A 20,286-nucleotide genomic window follows, 5' to 3' on the forward strand; every position below is an offset into this window, starting at 1 on the left:
GGTTATCTCAAAAGAAGGCACATTGTCCTTATTATTTACAGCTATTGTTCTCCAACCTTTCTCAACACAAACCTGAAAGAAGAATCAACAAAAGGTAACATCGTATGTACCAGTAAACAACGGTTGTCTAAGTGAAGAGACAATCACTTCGATTTATGGCTGCTCGAAGGGTTAGGTGCAAAGGCTCTCTCAAGCTGCCTGCAGCCCAAAACAGGTGGTTTGTCTTTAATGACTTATACATAAGTATAAGATAAAGAAAGGGATGTAGAAATACGGTGGACACATTCTGTCGATATGGTAGAAAGCTGGTGCCCAATTTGTTTCTGTGCAGAAAAGCATTGGACAAGTGACATCTGCTTTATGGATTTGAAATAAAAATAAGTGCACCAACAACGGCATTGTAAAGTTTGTCTTAGTGTTGTGGTCCACCATATTTCGGATGTTTATTCAGCAGACATCAATGTATTAGAATACACTGAGTCAAGTTATAAAAACACGATGCCCTCACGTAACTCTAAAAATACTCACTGACCTCCATCTATCACTCCGTTTCACATGTTCCAGCAATCAGATAAACATCACTGTAACATTGCGAACAAACAGAGCGTGCGGTGGTGACATATGGGTGACCCTACCTTGACCTGCAGCCGAGTAGACCATGGAGTTCGTCCCTCCGTGGTTCAGACCCCCATCAGAAGATCTGCCGGCGGCGTAGTGAACCGCTCCAGCCGATACCACCGACGCGCTGCAACAATCAAAGAAGGCTGAGTTTAGCTGCCTCTCCCCTGCCTTGCTCGCTCATATCTCGTGACAGGGCTCATATTCATGCGAACATCTAGACAGCTGTATATAGAGCAAGGAAAGACAAAATAAAACGCTTCAACCACTGAAGAGAGATATTGTTCTGAACTGATCAGCTTTGTTTTAAAACTACAACCAACACACATTAACACAGCTGGTAAGCGTACTTCGATATTACCCGAGGTTTATGAAAAAAGGCAAACATTTTCACCTATAATTGTTTGAAAATCAACTCAAAACAAAAGGCCATTACAATTTTTGCAAACACAACGTACTTTCAACTGTGTCCAATACATTTTTGAGATGCAAATGACTCACCTTTCGTTTGTGTACAAGGTACGGTTCTGCAGGTGTAGTTTTCCCTTCACATGCTGGTCCCAGTCCTAAAACACACACATACACACACACACGCCATCCAAACATAGGCTCAGACAGCTTGGAAACACTGGAAGCTCACTGCCGGCCCTCCCATGGTCTTACATACCCCTTGTATAAGCTCATGGCTGACAGCCGTTAAAGAGACAACATCTTGGATTTGTTAGTTGCTGCACCTTTAATCAAAACATTTATCTACAGTGTATTTGCTATTTTCAGGCTGAAATGCCAATTTTCTAACCCAAAGCCAGGACATTAACCCACTTTAGTGGTTGGAGAATCACATGAGTTCTTGTTTAATTTGAATACAAATTTGGCCTTTTTTTTGTTGAGCTGAAACATGTGCAACTTGCCAATAAATCATTCTGTATAGTTTCAGGTATTACAGTCTGCTAACAAAATAAGCAACTCCTCAGACATTTACATGCAAGCATTTATATTTTGAGTGATCAGCTCACTCACCTTGAGGTTGTAGACCTTCTTGTCACAGATGCTACACTGGTGTGGCAGTTGAGTGGGTGTGACAGCATGGTAATCATTGACTTGGTAGGGCTGAAGTGTCCTGGTACCTGAAGATAGGATTTCCTCATTTCCATGCAGAGGCTGGTAGCCCCCGAACCCCTGCGAGCCACTTGGAGCAAAAGAGGAAACCCCACTACTGGCATTGAACTTGGGGTCAGGGGTTGGCTCCTCTGGGTTATACAGTTCAGTTCTGGACCGAATTGGCTGCCCAGATGCTGTCCACACACTGGCAGCATTAGAAACCCTATCCACCCCTCCAGTGTGACTCAAATTAGCGGGGCCTTTCCATTGCTCCTTATGCCCAGTGGAGTTATACAAATTAATGTTCGGCTCATTGCCACTAAACCCAGCTTGTTGTCCCAGCACATCACGCCCATAGAAATCTCTCTGAAAACCAACGTTGTTCATGTTTTTTGCCTGAGTGTTAATCGCTGTGAACTGTCCTTCACCAGCTGTGGCTGACGCTCCAGATGTTCCACCAACTAAGTTGTACTGAACACGCCTGTCAGTATCCGAAGGGTAAGTTGACACTGATGTTTTACCATACTCCGCACTCTGTTGGCCCACTGTCCCCCCTCCAGCAGGGTGGTTCAGTCTCACGTTCCCTGGGTTTCTGTTGAATCCCCCTCCAACCAAGGCCCCCAACGCTGAATCTGAAGAGGAAAAACCTAGCACCCCCGTGGGGAAGGCACCCGGTGGGTTCCCAACCATAGTGGTCCGTAGTTGATTGAAAAAGGGTTGGGACATGGCGACATTGGAAAGAACCTGATTGAGAACGGTGGCGGCAGTGGCCGAGTTGCCACCCTGAGCCAGTTTCAGGCGATGGAGGGTAAGCTGAGCCTGGAGCTGAGCGAGCTGGAGGCTGGCTGGGGTCAGGAGGAGCTGCTGGTTTTGCTGCTGAGGGCCCGCCTGCACACCGCCCGCACCGACCTGGAAGCACTTCTTATCGCCGTTGTCCACAGGCACCGTACTGATGCTACAGGGGAACAAAAAGATAAGCATCACATACCCCAGGAGTCTCAAAGGACAGATCCATACACCTTTGTTAGATATCACAGAATAGCTGAGAAGGTAACTGCTAATGTTTGTGTCAATGAACTGCATGGTCTGCAACTTAAGTTGGAGACCAACTCAAGATATAACGAAACCAGTAGCATGATTCCCACCAATGTGAACCGGAGGTAACGTGAACACGGAGACAATGCCAGCAGGAGCCAATCAGATTGAGGTATGGTGGTGCTCGCAACAAAAGTTATGAATGTATATTTGGGAACTCACTTTTGTTTTTCAAGATACAGTAAATACTGGTTGAACAGGATATGGAAGTATGGGTGGTTGAATTGAGAAGCCACCGTTTATTAGACATTTTAAACACAGGTTAGATTTTTTTTTTTAAATAAGTCAGTGGTTAGTGAACTCTTAGAGAGAAAATTCCTCCTGAAGTTCTTCTCAAAGACCACAAAGATAAATAGACAGTCTCCTTAGACCAATTACAATGTGTCACGAAACACTACATTTATCATGGACACTCGCAGAAACAATTTATCTTGCTCTTCCTACATTTCTGACATTTTTTAAATTGGTGCTATCAAATATAAATAAAGCAATGCAAACGTAAGCTAGAAAGAAATACAGCTCTTCCTTCGTCACTATAACAAACTCATACATTGTTTCAATGAATTCTGACCAACATATAGAACATGATGGCCTTCTGCCACAGAGACGTCACACCACATCTACCACGGACCGGGGGTTGCAACATAATTTCTATTTCTCGGGTGAAGTCTCTAGAAGAGAGTAGTTGAAGTAGAAGACAGCTGTACAAAGCATGGTTCAGATAGCAATAGGTTGGCTGCTGAAGCGCCCATTTTCCTGCTGCTATACCGTTTCGTCCACCAGGTTCTTACAACCCAAACTGTTAATAGAACCACTTAGAACCGCATGCCCAACTCGTGCCGTGACCCTGTTTGACTGGCCCGTCCTTTTCTGATGAACGCTCTCGCGAGCTGTCTAAACTTAGTCAACTCAACTATTCATCATCTATGTTGAGCACCTGACACGGCCCTATCTAGAAAGTGCTCCGACCCACCCTGCTGAAAGGTGACAGGCCTATTGGATGAGACGTGGTGAAATCCTAAATTGAACCAGAACAAGATTTGCCAGCCACAAAGTTTGCATGCAGAGACACTGATGCATTGCACTATGGTGATTTGTGATCATGTTTCCACAGATTATTTCAACATGTTGTACTGCACTTGACGAAAGAGAGATTATAATGAAACAGGTTGTTGTTGTTGTTTCTTTTAAATACAGGAGAAGAAGACTTTTGTAAATAGGAATTTATGCAACTGAATCTTGCACAGGATTATCGCCTGCAGGATGTGGTTTTGCGATTACATTGCCACTTCATAAACTCATAATATAACAACCATAATGTATTATCAAAGCTATAATGAGCTATACATTACAATGTTGTCAACATATGGTCCTGAAGTCAAGCCCCTGAGATTGAAAATGAAAACTCAAAACTATCGGGACAAAATGAAAAATATAAAAGTCTTAAAATTTGAGAGGAACGTGGAAAAAAATCAACTAAACTGCTGTCATACATGTTTTAACCATTTAATCACATCCATTACTGTCGCTTCACCAATTTCACATATGGTAGATGACATAATAGACATTTTACGAAAAACTAAAAGTTTTCCTGATATAAAATCGGAATGCTGAAAAATACATAAAAATGTTATTTCAAGTACTGATGATGGTGTTTGTTTTTTTCATAAACACCGTGACAATTTTTTAGACATGGTTTAAGTGTTATGTGTCTGCGAAAGCAAAAACATAAAACAGACCTGTATTAAAATCACATACGACAGTCGAGGAGTTACACATGTAATTATGATAACTGACTCCCTTTTGGAAAATTGACTGTTCTTAATTTCACTGCCGATTGTCCACACTCTTAAGTGAGCATGCGTGCTGATGGAGAGATATACTTACGCCATTCCAGCTGATGACTCATAGCTATAAATACTGGCGCTGCCCTCTGCTCTCCCAACACACGTCCTCAGTAGACTAATATGGACTCTTGGCTACTGGCACAGGGTGCGAGTTAGACACCTTGGGCCTTCTTGTGATGAAGAAAGGGACAATAGGTCTCAAGATGGATGGCCAGAGAGAAAAGCTTGTAAATAAAACGATGAGTGTCACAGTGTTACTGTGATCTTATGGTTGCAATAGTGGACACAGCCACACCGCCTGGACACATTTCTACTATAACGGCTGTTGAATTGTGTTATTTGCATTTATTTATAATACAATATATATATTGTAGAATATTTGTTATCAAAGAGTACCAGAGATTAACTATATGTGTAGTACCTCTAATGTATATATGTATATATAACCCTATAAATGACTTTGTTGCTCTTGGTTCATTATAAATTAAAGAAATTAGAGATTCAGAAATTGGGCAAAACTGAGAACATTTGTGAAATGGAGAGCATTGTTTGGTCTCAGTATTTAGACAGATGTTAGTTATGGATAATCTCCACTTTTTTTGGTCATAAACTTGCACTGAGAAGATAAACTTAAGAAATGTTAAACCACAAGTTTACTTCCAATAATATTTGTTAATTTATATAATGCAGCGGAAGAGAGCAGACATTAGGCTTTCAGTAGCCGAACAAAACTAATTATTAAATAATGAAATCCACCAGCAGTGACAAAGTCAGTGTTATGAAGAAAAAAAACATTTTTTTTTAGAGACATATCATTTAATTTACATAAAATACATATTAACGGTCTTAAAAACAAAAATAGGAAACTATTTCCGTAAAGTTCAACAACCTTAAGTTGTACCAGAGAGCTTGGATCAAGCGCTCATTATTTTCATTTTAAAAAGCGTGGCCAATATTTAATGTCATTATGTAAGAGATCAGAATATATTATACAGATCTCATTATTGGCTGTGATTTCTTGACCTTGTTTCAAATAAAAAGCCGGTCTGTTCTCCATGTGTTACTGTTGTTCTTCGCGACTGAACCCCTGACAGCTGAAAAACACCTCTCTCAGTCAAAGCCATGTTCTGGCCGAGCTTATTAGCTCAGCCTTAAGAATAGCTTCATGTGGTCATTTAAACACTTCTGCACAGAAACTAATGTCTCTTCTGTTCCACAATTTAAAAGCAAAAAGTACGCAACGCATGAAGAACAGCATCAGTTTGGAAAATGTGCACTATTTGTATCATTGTAGTGAATGTACGACCAACGTGAGTAAAGAGAGCAGATTGTGTAGTTTCTCAGCTCACAATGCTTGTACAGAAAAACACGCCAGGTCAAATCAAGTCAATTTAGCTATAGATAGATGTTTTCTTTCTTTCTTTTCTTTTTTCCATTTGATGAGTGAAATTGTATTCTTTCTGATTTGTCTCATTTTATTTGACTCATTCTGGTTTCTCCTTGTCTGGACTTTTCTTTCTTACTTTGACCAAATATCCACTACATGAACATGGACGAGAAAACATTTTACACTGAATTAAAGTGATAATGTGTAACTGTTCACTGTCCAGTGCCGGTCTATAAATACATGTTATTAAAACAACCTCATTTCAGAAAATAATCCAATATCATGGACAAATCCAAGCCAGAATCCACAATTAACTGACTAAAGGTAACAATTAAATGTGAACTTTATTGGCAACAATTTACTGTATGGTCAATTACTACAGACGGCAGCCACTGCTGCGTCATTTAATTTGCAAAAAAAGGATATTATCTTAATTATAAACAGCTGACATTGATATTAATAAAAAGCCACAACTTTTTATTAATATAACACAACACAATATAATATAATATAACACAAATCTTTTTGATTAAGTATTAAGTAATAAAGTTATTAAGTATTTCAACTAATCTGAAAGATCAACATCTCTTTGTGTACATCTCAACAAATTCTTTACCCAGCGGCCTTCCAACACAACATATAAGTTATAATGACACTTTCAGAAAACTGCATCAAATATATATATATATATATATATATATATATATATATATATATATATATATATATATATATATATATATATATATATATATATATATATATATATATATATATATACACACAAATATATGTATCTGAACAACTTTGAAAAACAAACCTATTCTGTTTTAAGCCACAATGTCCTTGCAAAGACACACACACACACGCACACACTTTCACAAAGATCTGAGGCAGTTCCGTAGTCATAACAAGACGCCACATGGGCCCACTGCGTTCACAGAGGAAGTAACAAGTTAGAGGAAGGATCCAAGTCCAGTCCAGCAACAGAGTCTACTGAAACATTCAACAAAATTTTCCACGATGTCCCAACATACCGTAAGCTCCACAGACGGCTATAAATTATGCCTCAATGCCGACTGCCCAAATTAGTGCAGCTGACAAGACTTACCACCTCGTACACAACTTACACAACACCCACTCCAACAGGCTTGTACTGAAAAGCACACCTGGACGTATTGCAGAAACACACCAACCTTGACAAGACAGGCGGCGGAGGTCCGAGCTACACCTCTGACACTAGACTCTGCTCTGCTTGTCTGCAGCCTGACCTCTGTCTGAGACTGACGTGTAAGTCTCTACCCACGGACATGACGGCTGGCACATGCACATTAGCATAGCATCACTTCTTCACCCTATGTGAGCGACGCTGCTCCCCTGTGTTCCTGACGTGTGATGAAAAGTCACAAGTGGTCAGTGTGTGTGTGTGTGTGTGTGTGTGTGTGTGTGTGTGTGTGTGTGTGTGTGTGTGTGCGCGCACGTGCGTGCGTGCGTGCGTGCGTGTGTGTGTGGATGGGGAAGACCAACTCAGGAAAGTATTCACTGGAGGCCTTCTTGCTCGTCAGTCTGGTTCAAAGTAGTTTAAAACGCTAACAGAATAATTACCATTAATCTAGCACGTCCAATGTTTTGTATTAATATATGTAACGTGTTCAATAAAATTTCTCTTCTCAGAGCTGTTTGAATTGCATTTTATTTTAAGAATACCAAACTATATCCCAATAACAAATACAGGACATTTTGTTGGTGAGGTAAAATAGTTTCAATGGACTTTTTCTTGGACTATTTTCTTAAATTCCCGAAAGAGCCAGGTGATCGACAGACAAAGAACATAATGTTATGATCACATCTCAGTCACAGTGGCTTTTGTATGTGCAAAATTGTTTAATTGTACAAGTGACTTCTTCTGTAGTTTAAAAAAAAATGTATCCCCAACTATTCCAAAAGTAAAATCCCCCAGATGAATGAATATATCCATACTGACATTACACGTCTTAGGTTTGAACAACTACAGTACAAAATAGGAAATTGTGTAGCTTGAAAAACATGAAATGAGAGGCGTTATGTGAGCTACCACTACACAAGTTAACACACCACCTTGTGTTTTAAAAACTACAAACACAATGTTTAAGTATCAATAAGCTGCTCTCCATGTAACTGTATGCAGAGGTTACTTTTTCTTTAAACATTTCATAAATCTAATAAATGTACCAGGAATTTCTGGTACCAAAAAAACTACAAAAAGGCTATTTTACAAGCATACTTTTAAAAAACTTTTAAAAACATTGACAGTAAAGTCAATCCATAAGCCAACTGTTGACTTCCATATGAATGACTAAACAAGATATGTATTATTGCTATGTTAACAGGTAAATTATTATACATTTCAAAAGCTACACATTTAGCATACATTTGTTATCAATTTCCTTTTTAATATACCATTTCATAAAACGGGCTGTTTCATTTGTATGTTCTATCAAACAAAAATTAACTTTTGGTCTATTTTTTATTTGATTGCAAAGCAACTTTATTAAGAATTACTCAGAATTGTTGCATTCACTCACAAACAAAACCACAAAGTACACAGACAGAAATCCAATTAATCAAAATATCCGTAGATTTTTTTTTCACAACTGTAAATGAGTGCTTTACATAATCATACAAGCATTCAAGTCCGAGGGAGGTATCACCCTGACAGATTTACAGTCACTCCATCTGTTAGCGACACACCCAGACGGCAAAGAGAGAACAAGCTGGTTTGTGTCCTGTGGCAATAACATACGTGCCATTCCATAATCTATAGGGATATTACCTGAATATATTATTACTGCCATTATTGTTCTCTTATTAGCCACTAATTCAGTTAACTAATTCAAACATGGTGAAAACAGTTGGGCTACATCAGTACCTATACAACAACATGTGCTGCCATCCAGAAAATCCATAATCATAAACCAGTGAGGTATTTTTTATGAGGTCTACAAGATTTGTATGTATGCTACTACATTTCAAGTTGAGACCAGTAAGTTATCTCACAAGAGTTAAGCTTCAACAGGCACATAAAATAAATAATACTGTATAAAACAACGCATGATAATCACACTGTTTTGTCGTATGTATTTTAGTTATTTTTTTATTTAGATTAATTTAAACTTTTGGAGCTGAAAGGGTTTGACATTATAACATCGTCCTGATGAACGGCTGTACATGCATGTAAGTGTTGGAGTGTAGTAGAATATTGTCTTCTAAACTAAAAATGTAAACACTGGTGTTTATCAAAAATCTTGCTACACTTTGTTGATTTCACTCATTTTTTTTATTTACTTCATTTAAGACTAATATTTTCAATTCTTTACCACTGTGTGGTAGGATAGGACAGAGTTTATGGTATGGAAGACGGGGGAAACGCACACACACGTGAGGCGTCTTACGGGACACATTTCCATGGCCCACTAAGTGGCGCCACATATTGCTAAAACTACCCCAGGAGAAATGCATCAGCCTGCCACAAGAGTGCGCTGTACATCATTTGATCAACTGTTCCAGCTCAGCCTGCAGAATGGGAGTCACGATGCTTACATTTGCAGGTTGTGATTTACATACTGACTCATAATGTGATGCTACTTATGGGAGCTCACCCTTGAAATGAAAGATATATTTTTTGCCTATTCTTTATACATAATTTGCTAAGTCTTATATATAGACAGAGTGCTCATTGAAGAGAACAACATCACAGACGAGAGAGAGAGAGAGAGTTATGCATACAATTACACATGAACTTTAGACTCAAGACACAAATCAAGCGGAGACCATGCAACCCTTATGCTTCCCGATATGGCGAAAACAGTTACTGACATTCCAAAGCCTTAATTTAACTTTTCAACAAATCAGACACATAGCCACCATCGTGCCATGAGAGATGGTTTCATGGGGCGAGGTATGGGTGAGGAAGCAGGGTCAGCTTGCCTTGCTCCGCATTTGGCACAGTGGCAAATGGGGGGTGGTTCCTGATTTACGGCGCATAAGCAATGGGTGAGGTATCCAGTCCGCAGAGACATGGGGTCTGGCCGCTCATGACCACCATCAAGGTGTCGTGTCCACAGAGAGGCATCACATTGATTCATAACGAATTTCTCTGCTGACGCTTGTAAAATGCTCTGATTTATGGCCAGGATCAGTCAAGGGGTTTTACGAAGTAGTATCAAAAGGTAAACTTAAGTTTGTGAGGTGATTGGAATCGCATGTTCCTGGCCACGGCCTATCTGCTGTCTAATAAACCTTTAAGTTTACATGCCTGGCATAAGTCACGGACTGAGTCACACACAACACACGTTAGACCCAGAAACAGGAAACTAAACCCAGAGAGGGCTGCGCTTGAAAAACGTTTTTCTCCATTTCCCGCTCACACACGCATAGTAGCTGGAGGTGATCTTGTTTCAACCATTAGGACGGCGTAACACAGGATATTGGGGTCACGGAGAAACATGTCAAAAGGCACCTTCTGACTTGACAGCTGCCGCCCGACTTGAAACTTTAAAAGCATTCCAAAAAATAGGTCCCCTAGCAGGAAATCTGCAATTAGTATTTAGAGCTCTGCTGACATACTGCCCACAAGAGGACTTTAGAGGGACACCTGTTTGGGGAATCTGCTAAGACATAAACTATCCCTGTGAGCTTCATGGTGAACCTCAGTCAAAGAAACAAAAGTCAAGAAGAAAGTTCAGCGTAAAGAAGACAATTCATGTTTTCCTTACCCGGACTAAACCGTGCTCACCAAGCACTTTTTCTCAAATAAAACCGGCAAAGCTTTCAAATGTAAACAACGCATTGCAACACCATCTCTTTTCTGACGTATCAGGTGTTCTGTGGTTAGTTTTTCACGCCCTGAAGTTACCTGGGATCCGCTGACATTGAGTGTCAAACCGGGTGCTGAGAGCTGGGGGCCAGGTGACTGTGTCGCCGGACAGTTTTCTTGGACTTTGGACAGAATGACATCATAGAACCGTCTGGCTTGTCAAAGCTGCTGCCGGCAAAAAGCAGGATGGCGACCGCACAGGCTGAAAGGACAGCCTGAAACCTACAGCAGCTATAGCTCCTGTTACAGTGGCCACATGTTTGACAAAAGAACAGAGCCTTCATTTTCCCGTCACTCCAAAAGCTGAAGGCGCTGGAACTACATAAGAGGGGGGAAAAAAGGTGAGCCAAATCAGGTATAAAAAATAAGAAAGTTAGTGTTTTTTAGATTTGACGAGAGGAAGAAATATTTCCCAGGTAGTGATTTAAGCACTGGGAGCATCACAAGACTCAGAGGTGAAGTAACATGAGGAGTGGGGGAGGGATCGTATTGGCTTTGACAACTGAGTCTGACCAGCCATTTTTGCTGCTGCACTGAAGTAGTTATTTATAGCTGCTGCCCGGGTGTAGACAGTAAAAAATGGTTTAACTAGTTGCTGCTGAGCTGTCCGGTGACATAACAAAAGTCCATAATTCTTCTTTAGGAAATTCTACAGGTCCAAATATAAACATAAAATGGACCATGACATTTCCAGCATGCTACTAATTCGTTCTATTCAAAAGCATCTGCAGGGTACAGTAAGGGACACCTCACTGGAGTCTTCCCTGACAGTGGTCGGCAACATCGGAGCTATTTTGGTGTACAAGGTGACGTAGCAATGATTTCCACAACTCCTCCTTCGAACTTTCTCTCCTTCCTTTCATATCCCCCCTCTCTCTCTCTCCGCTCTTACCTCACTTGCACTCGCCCCCATCTCTGTCCGAAGCAAGCATTGCATTTTACCATATGTCACTGCCGCCATGCCTACAAATACCAATCAAACCCAATTGTGACTTTCTCGCCAGTGGCCGTACAAACTCCCTTCTCACAACCCATCATTTCCTTTTCTTTTTTTTTCTTTCAAACACTTCATTGCCCTTAAACAGTAATCGGGCTACAACCTTAGGGTTACCGGAGCTATTTGGGTAGTATTGTGCATTCAGGGAGTTAGAATTACAGTCAACTCAAGCATATAGTACTGAAAGTAAACAAACCGCCCACGCCCTGCGCCACTGCGACAGGTGGTTGAACGTGATTGCCAAGAGAAGCCCTGTGGTTCAAGAGACTGTTCAGAAAACCTGAAAAAATCTCAAATAAAACGCCTGCATCAGCAATTACTGCAGGCTTTCCTGTTCACTTAATGTAACAAATACCAAACAAGAGTGCTTTCTTAAGCCTTAAAACATAACATATATCAAAAAGGCTTTCAAAATGAGTTTGTTTTTTTAAATGACCCCAACTTCCATATACTCGCATTCAATTACATGGGACATCTCATTATATTATGTCCATAAGTGTGAGACCTTTGGTACAACATGAGTTCCAGGGTGGCCTCACTCGTCCCTACAATTAGCGTTTTATAGATGCAGACATCACTGGCTGCTCGAATATTATATTAGTGCAAAAAAAAAAGCAAGAGAACTCTGCAACTTTTCCAACAGCTGGTCGGCAGAACACCCCAAAATTACAAATGACCAAAAGGAGGGAAACCCCAGTGCAAGAGCAGCAAACCCCAGTGGAAGTGAGAAATCCTGCTCAAAGCTGGTGGACAGAATGGGTTGGCTATGCTGCGGAGTGATGATCAACCAGGGATTTCTCTGTGGAGCCTTGTCATTGGAATAACACACACTCGTAAAATAAAAACAATTAGAACACTTTGAGTTTCACAATGTTATCGCTAAAAAACGGCGCATCAGGATCTAGCTTTCTGGCACATTCTAAAATAAATCAAAAACTCATTATTTTGCCCACAGCATCGGAGATTGTGGAAACCGGAGCTGCCAGCTGGAGGGGCGAGGGTGTCAGATGTGAAGATAAATGACATGGTGGGATTTGACTTCGTTTAGGACAACGCACTGAGCCAATCTGAGACAGAGAGGCTTTCTCTTCACTATCTGCGAGGGGGAAAGCAGCAAACCCACACGCTGCAGGGAGGCAGTTACCGCCACGCTGTCTTCACATGGATGATATTTTGACAGCTGTATCTGAGCTGTCCCAGACCAGCACCGTTACACATGAGCACCGTCTTATTTATTTTACCTGCAGCGCACACGCTGACTCTCCAGGTTTGATCTAAAACAGATCGTGTTACTCAGAAGAAAAGTGGAAGGGAGTGAACAGATTCATATCAGCAGCGCAATTACAGCTAATTACTTAATAACGGCGATCTCAAAGGGGAGGTCAGCAGCCAGGCACCTGTGCCCTCCTACCTCCCTGAGGTGCACATGATCACTTGGGGGAGGAATCGGTCTTCAATACGGGTTTTGACCTTGTGCTGACAAACAGACGTCTTCTAAGCCACTTCTCTCATCATACTGGGTATTTTAGCGTGCCCAATTCCTAATCTGTTGCTCAATCTGCCAGGCACGACAGCATAATTGTCTCTTTCTGTCTGTGTGTGCATCTACACCCCTCTCTCGTCGTCTCTCTCCCTTGTTTACGTGTTTCCTGTTTCACTCTCTCTGCCGTCCCACTTTCTTCTCCTCTTTAGCCGCGTCGCTCCAGATAACACACACACACACACACACACACATTCCCTGATAGTGGTGGTTCGGTTGAGGCTGATAGCGAAGGCCAGGAATAGACATTGTTTCTACCTCGGAGCCGGCACCAAGAGTTAATGTTGGAGATGGAGATTAAGAAGGCGAAGTTGTCTTTAAGATATAAAGGACTAATCTCATGAACCTCTTCAACTCCCTGAGGACGCCCTTGTTCGCGGTCCTCTCCCCTTGTTTTAGTCCACCCACTACTGTATGAAACATGCACATGTTTGTTATTCAGGATGTCCTCGTATGTCCTCGCCTTTGCAAACATGGCTGAGTTTAGCACAAATGCAATCTTAACATACACTATGAAGTAGAATGACTACTATAAGTCAGGTATTGCAGCCTTGAGGCAAAAGTTTGAGTATTATAAGTACTCTCATTATTACAACCTATCTTACATTAGTTTAAGTCAGGTTGTTTGGTTGGTTAGAATAGATAATGCTATCATACTAGCCAACTAATTCCTAAAAATAAAAAAATGTAATGGTTCTGGTTTTATTGTCATTGTAAGTTTGTCAAAGTTCATGAGTCTCAAATATGATAGTTTTTCAATACTTCTCTTGTCAAGTAAGACGACTAGAGAGGCTGAACGTATGAGCGAGTCCACACGGCTCTAAAGAGAGAAAAGAACAATGTGTGACAGTATGAAAGACACTATCTGAATAACAATAATGGGTCAAGTGTAATGAAACAACAAGTGCTCATGAAATTTCCAAAATAATCCTTTTGCCTAAAAAAAAAGTTTTACTTACATCAACACAAATGGTGATGCAGAACCTGTCCTAGTTTCCAAAGTAACTATTTTTGTGTTATATAAGGTTTGCGCTCACTCACTCCAGACCCACAAAGCTTTAGATGACTCACCACTAAACCCAAAATATGTGCACCCCTGCTGCTCCACACTTTGGGACACTCAATGGCACTCCAATTGAAGAGGAGGTTGGGCTTCATCACAGATCAGACTCTTGCAAGTGAAAGAGGACGGCAGGCTGAAGGTAGATGCTTTTACATGGAGACACATGCGCTTCCCTGATTACTGACCAACTGTGCATTTATCATGTTGTATTCATTCTATTGCAATGCCCATTTTCTAATTGCCTTTTCTCAACAAACTGGAATATTTCTCTGATGTAAAGCCAGTCAATGAAGCCACAATTGAAAAGCTGCTCAGCTCTATTAGAGGGGATTTATTGTGATAAAAGTTTTTTTTTTCCTTGGAAAATAAATTCATCAACGACGAGTGACTATAATAGCACAGAGAGTTTGGCATGGCGCCACGGTTTTTGATTACGGGCAAGATAATACAAAGTGGATTTGGTGACAGATTGAGTGGTTCTCACTGGTGGCAGTGTGGTCTCATGTGAGCCTCTCTTCCTATTGCCGTCCTGCTCAGCCCATTTAAATCTAATCCCTGCATGTAACTCTGTTCCAGAGTTCTGTGGGATCTCACTGGTGTAAAATCTGCGGTTCAAGTGTGAAATAGCTTCAGGAAAGAGTGGTTAGGTTAATGGGTAACTGTAGATGCAGTGATCCTGATTGCAAAAGTTGCACCAGATCCAGGAAACACAAATTGCTCCGTAATACTCTCCTCTCCCCATAGCAACTAAGGGGACACTGGAGAAGACAGCGTCCACGTTTTACCAACAGAAACAAGTACACAAGTCAAATGCACCCTTACTTATTTTTGAGAGGGACAGCTGATAAAAGCCAAACAAGCTTACCCCACGACTTGAAAAGTTATCTTAAGTTGTTACACTTCATGACCTCTAGGGTTCAGCACATTAAAGGAATGTGTATCAAAACAGTGGGATGCAAAATTATAAACCTTGATTGTAAAAAGACATAACATTAGCTATGTCTTATTTGTATGATTCTGATAATTGCTCTGCTGGATTGTCCTGAAACTGAGGGCTGAAACCGGGCAATGCGTTCTCAGAGCTCACCTCATATGGATGTGAACACTCACAAACATCCTTAAAGTGAAAGTCAGTTACATTAACCTCCAACATCACCGTTCCATTACAAATATAACATATATATTTACAAAAATTGGAATTATATCACATGACTGGACTGTAAGTAAAAAGAAAATATACTATAATTCCGACATCTCTTATTTATCGACCACGCCACACAGTAGCAACAACCTGCTGGGGATATGGCCTGTCTGATAACCTAACCATCTTACTGACTCGGTCAAGCATTTCCTTTCGCCTCAGAAGGGGGAAAACCTAAAGGAACGGGTCAAGAAGCAACATGAGCCAACCCTATTACATGTCAAACTGTATTTCAATACCGCCACAAATCACCAGGCTTCTTCAAGCTGCCACTCATCCCCACACATGGTCAAAAACAAAATGAAGTGTGAACATAGATAAGCTTTCATCAGTTACATGTTAACGAGAGTGTGTGAAAGCACACAGGCAACTAATTAGATCAAGTTAGACTAATGGCGGTAATAGTGATGGAAAACAACATCTATGTCCTTGTGGGACACCGCTGACCCCGGACCATAAATCTGGATCTGTAAGACAAGCGACATACATAAAAGCTAGTTTTAGAAACAGCACATGTTGCTTTACTGCACGAACAACAAACACGTCAGCTTGGTCATGCTCAAGCGCTTTAGGCACACAAAATCTTTAAAAAAATAAATAAACTGAAATTCAATAATCACACATGTTCTGGGATCACTATACTGAGACTATTTTTATGAAATACTTTCATACTTCTAGAAAATCCAAGACTCTACAGCGTCCAATGCTGTAGTCTTGTACGACAGACAATATGCCCCATGACGGTAAATTTACCAATCAACCAGAGTGGAGCAATGCAAGCGTTTACAACTAACACTATGTGCTCCTAAAGTAGTCTGGCCTTGAACTCCTCCAGGCCATAATCTGTTATATTTACAAGGATATGTGTGTAACATTGTTGAAACAAACCTAGTTTAGATAGAAGACAATGACCAGGCTCAAATTGGTTGAGATAACATGTCATAACGCTGTTAAATACGCCAAAGTTTTCTTATTACAGCCGTGTGATAGTGGATCAACGCAATAATGAAGATGTGGCTCGGTGACCTTTAAGAAGTTGCCAACGTGCTGGTGATAAAACCGGTAACCCTGTGGCCAGATTATACTACCACCGTCAAATACCAATGTTTTATCACCTTCACCCTTGGGCCAAATATTCCCTCGACTTAAAGACCAGCTGACCACAAACAGATGACTCGCTCACCTTAAGCTAAAAAAGAATTACCCCCTGTAGTTCTGGTAGGTGTGTATGGTTCATCTATAAAGGTAGATGCAATTCAATGTGAAAGAGAGGCGCAAAACCACTTGGTCCAAGTTCTTAGGACACAGTGCATCACACTGCTGCCACATCAAACCTCTTAGCGCTTGACAATGTTTGGAGAAGGCTTGACATCATATTTACCATTTGATACAGCGAGAGCCACGGCCAGCTGACCTTTTCCCCGAGGCAAGATAATTCGAAGCTTTGTGGCCTAACAAACACGTCAACATCTCTCTGGTCTAAAGCACTTCCCTCTTGACGTCAGAATGCATGAATCATATTTCACTAAGTGATCATTTATCTGGCGATTATGAATAATTATAGGGCGGTAATTAACACCCCCTTCCTTCCTTCTGCCTGCCTGTTATTCCCTCTCTTTCAGGGCCGAGAGGCTGAGCCCGGCATCTCTGCTATTAGGGTCCTATACATAGACGGCCCTGCTGATGGGATGGGGGCCACCTGACCGTGGTAGAACTCAGGCTCTAATTCAACATAGTCGCAAACAGTCTGGCTCTTTTGATTTATTTAACCGACTAATCAAAATCCTAAACACAAACTTAGAGTAAATCCCCCACTAATATCGGACTGTATCCGCGTCATGTGTCCTCTATCTGGTTTTTGTCGTCCGCCAGCCTCCAATGCTGCCATCCATTCTTGAGCCCAGAGAAGGGATTGTGTTTTCAGAGATTATCACCATGCAGTAGTCAAGTCGTAAATTCATTGTTAGTACTGCTTTGTGCTAGGTTTGTTTACAATGTGTTGCCTCTCCAACCACAGGCTCACACATGCATTAATAACACCGTCACAATTTGACATAAAACACACCAACAAACAAAATGCATGGTCTTCAGTATATTTTGTCACGTGCGAGTGGATCACGTGTGATATTTTTGTTCATATAAACACTCAACCTAATTACTTTTGCTGCGTATATAATACAAATATGGGAAATACATCATTCACTCCCCTGCTCAGTTTATGTCTGTGCAGCTCCCCTGCAGAGGAGCTGCCCCACACTAGAATACACAATGTCCATGCTCTCACAGTGGCAGGTCATGTTTTGACATATATATTAGGGACAAATCATTAACTACCACTTCGAATCAACCCACCTGAGCAAACCAATATGTTCTCAGGCCGCGTTCAGACCTGGCCGTCGACAGCTCAGTGTGTTTTGGTTCACACCTGGCATTTGAATGAATATCAAGTAACCACCTGAGATTGGACATCACTCGCTCCATATTCAAATAAACACACAGCATTTCCATTTGCTAAGACCAAATGTGTTCTGGTTTTGAAACCACTCTGTGTTTGAAATCCTTTTAATTTACTTTCTTGTGCAGAGCAAATAAAGCCGTTAGCTAGCTTCAGACTGAGAAATAAATATACATACATTCATGGTGCCGCTCAAAGGTTGTGTGCGTGTGTGTGTGTGTGCGTGTGCGTGCGTGTGTGTGCGTGCTGCACCTGTGTGCGATAGCGGAACTGTAAATTTGATGTCCTGTGTTCTGGCCCTGTCACCGTGTGGACAAAAGCAAAATGCCTTTGGGGTGAGGACACGTGCTACAATCTCCCCTGGCCTCAGCTGTCGGTGGCAGCCTAACAGAGCACAGCGGCTGCGTTAAAACAGGGGGCGGGTTAATGTGTCACTTAGAAACCCCTCTCTTACCCCTGCTTTCAATATCCTCTTCAAAAGCTTCTAACATCACATTATTTCAATAGAACAAGATAATAAAGAATGAGGACGTTAATAAAACATAACAATTCTAGTTTATTTGGTCACTCTGCAGCAAATGATTTTGATTTATAAATGTGTTTTTTTCCCCCTCGAGCATACATTACACCTTCACCTACATGCAGAAACGAGAGTCCGTGGGGTCAGAAGGTGTGACATTTTGTCATTTACACATGCCCACATGCCTCGTGTGGACTAAATTTGTGACCACACTGACTGTACCGACAAGTCCGCCAGCTGTTGAGCACATGTGTGTGCAGAAAAACTCCTCTCTGCTTGGACAAACGACTAGCGCTGCATTGCGAGACTCCAGGCTCAAATAGTGGGCTGCTCTTGTGTTCATCACTGTATTCTTTAACACTGTTCCTTCAACTCAGCAAGGGCACCTTTGTCTTTGGTGTATGACCACAATTTAAAAAAAGTGCATTTTGGTCACTTTGCTTAGACAGCTGAGCTGTGAAGCAGCTCCTTCATGGAAAGTGATACAAATGTCAGTATGGACTTTTTACAGAGTCTGAAGTGTCAAACAAGTGACTCTGTATGTGCCGCGCAAAGTAGCAGCAGCATTTAATCCTCTCGCTTACCTCCCTTTACTATCTCTCGAACAAATGCCAAAAAACATCTGATTGACAACAAGTAGCAGAGGCCTCCTACTTATGTTAGCCTTGTCAGACGAAAATAGTGCAGCAGTGGCAGTATTGACAGGTGCTAAAAGAGTGTCTGACTCATTTATGATGACTCATAGACCCAAACATGGGAATTAATCATTCTGAATTCAAGCAAAGAGCCCACGTACCACGGTCTACCTGCACTACCTCCTACAGAGCCTGATCAACAGAATGGTGTAAAACGCAGAGGGGAAATGTTTCTTCTTCTCCATAGTCGACCAACTGTGTCTTTTCACTAGCAGATCTTTCCAGCTTGGGGGTAACGATACAAGATTTACATATTCAAACAAAAAATGATCCCCCTTCCACATAAACATGAAATTAAAGAAGCAAGACAAAGAGCTTCCTGCTGAAGAATGATATAAACCACATCAATCGGAAGACTTCATGTACATATCTTGGACGTAGCTTGGATTTCAGGTACATAACAATATGAATATATTCATTCAGGAAAAGATACATCACTGAACTGACCGGCTGACCGGCTGCTGCTGTGACTTCATGTCATAACCACACTGTACATTTGTAACTGTTCATATTGCACTTTATCCACTTCAGACACTGTTTGTGCAATCCTGTCATCACATTCTTGTGCCTTATTCTTGCGCAATACCTCTGCTATATTTTGTGCTTTATTTTTTTTAATTATTTTTTTACATTTGATTGTAATTTGGTTTGGAGGAGGACAGCAAAATAAGCTTCTGATTGCACAAGTAACTTTGTAATATATGCACATGACATTAAAAATACTTTGAATCTTGAATATGTCAAGAATATAGAGAGTGACATTCTGACTTCTGATCTAAAAAAGGAAATAAAGTCAAGACCTTGTTGTAACCACGTACCTTTGACAGATAGAATACCCAAACCAGTTTATGTGGCTTTGCTCATGGGTTGAACAAAAATGGAATATATATATAGTATATTGTATGAGACATT

At 41.0% G+C, this 20,286-nt stretch overlaps 1 protein-coding gene across 1 annotated transcript in view; it reads right to left on the reverse strand.

Moving 5' to 3' along the window:
* The window catches only part of rbm20 (RNA binding motif protein 20), a 41,655-nt gene that overhangs the window by 14,215 nt on the left and 7,154 nt on the right, over window positions 1-20,286 (reverse strand). The window contains exons 2-4 of the mRNA XM_068592650.1: window positions 1,639-2,674; window positions 1,120-1,184; window positions 636-745 (exon numbers count right to left, since the gene is read on the reverse strand). Of these exons, the coding sequence (XP_068448751.1) occupies window positions 636-745; window positions 1,120-1,184; window positions 1,639-2,674 (1,211 nt within the window). The remainder of the gene's footprint in view (window positions 1-635; window positions 746-1,119; window positions 1,185-1,638; window positions 2,675-20,286) is intronic.

This window comes from Clinocottus analis, unplaced genomic scaffold (genome assembly GCF_023055335.1).
Source record: "Clinocottus analis isolate CAN_PGR_092001 unplaced genomic scaffold, fCliAna1.0.p SCAF_27, whole genome shotgun sequence".
Lineage (NCBI taxonomy): Eukaryota > Metazoa > Chordata > Actinopteri > Perciformes > Cottidae > Clinocottus > Clinocottus analis.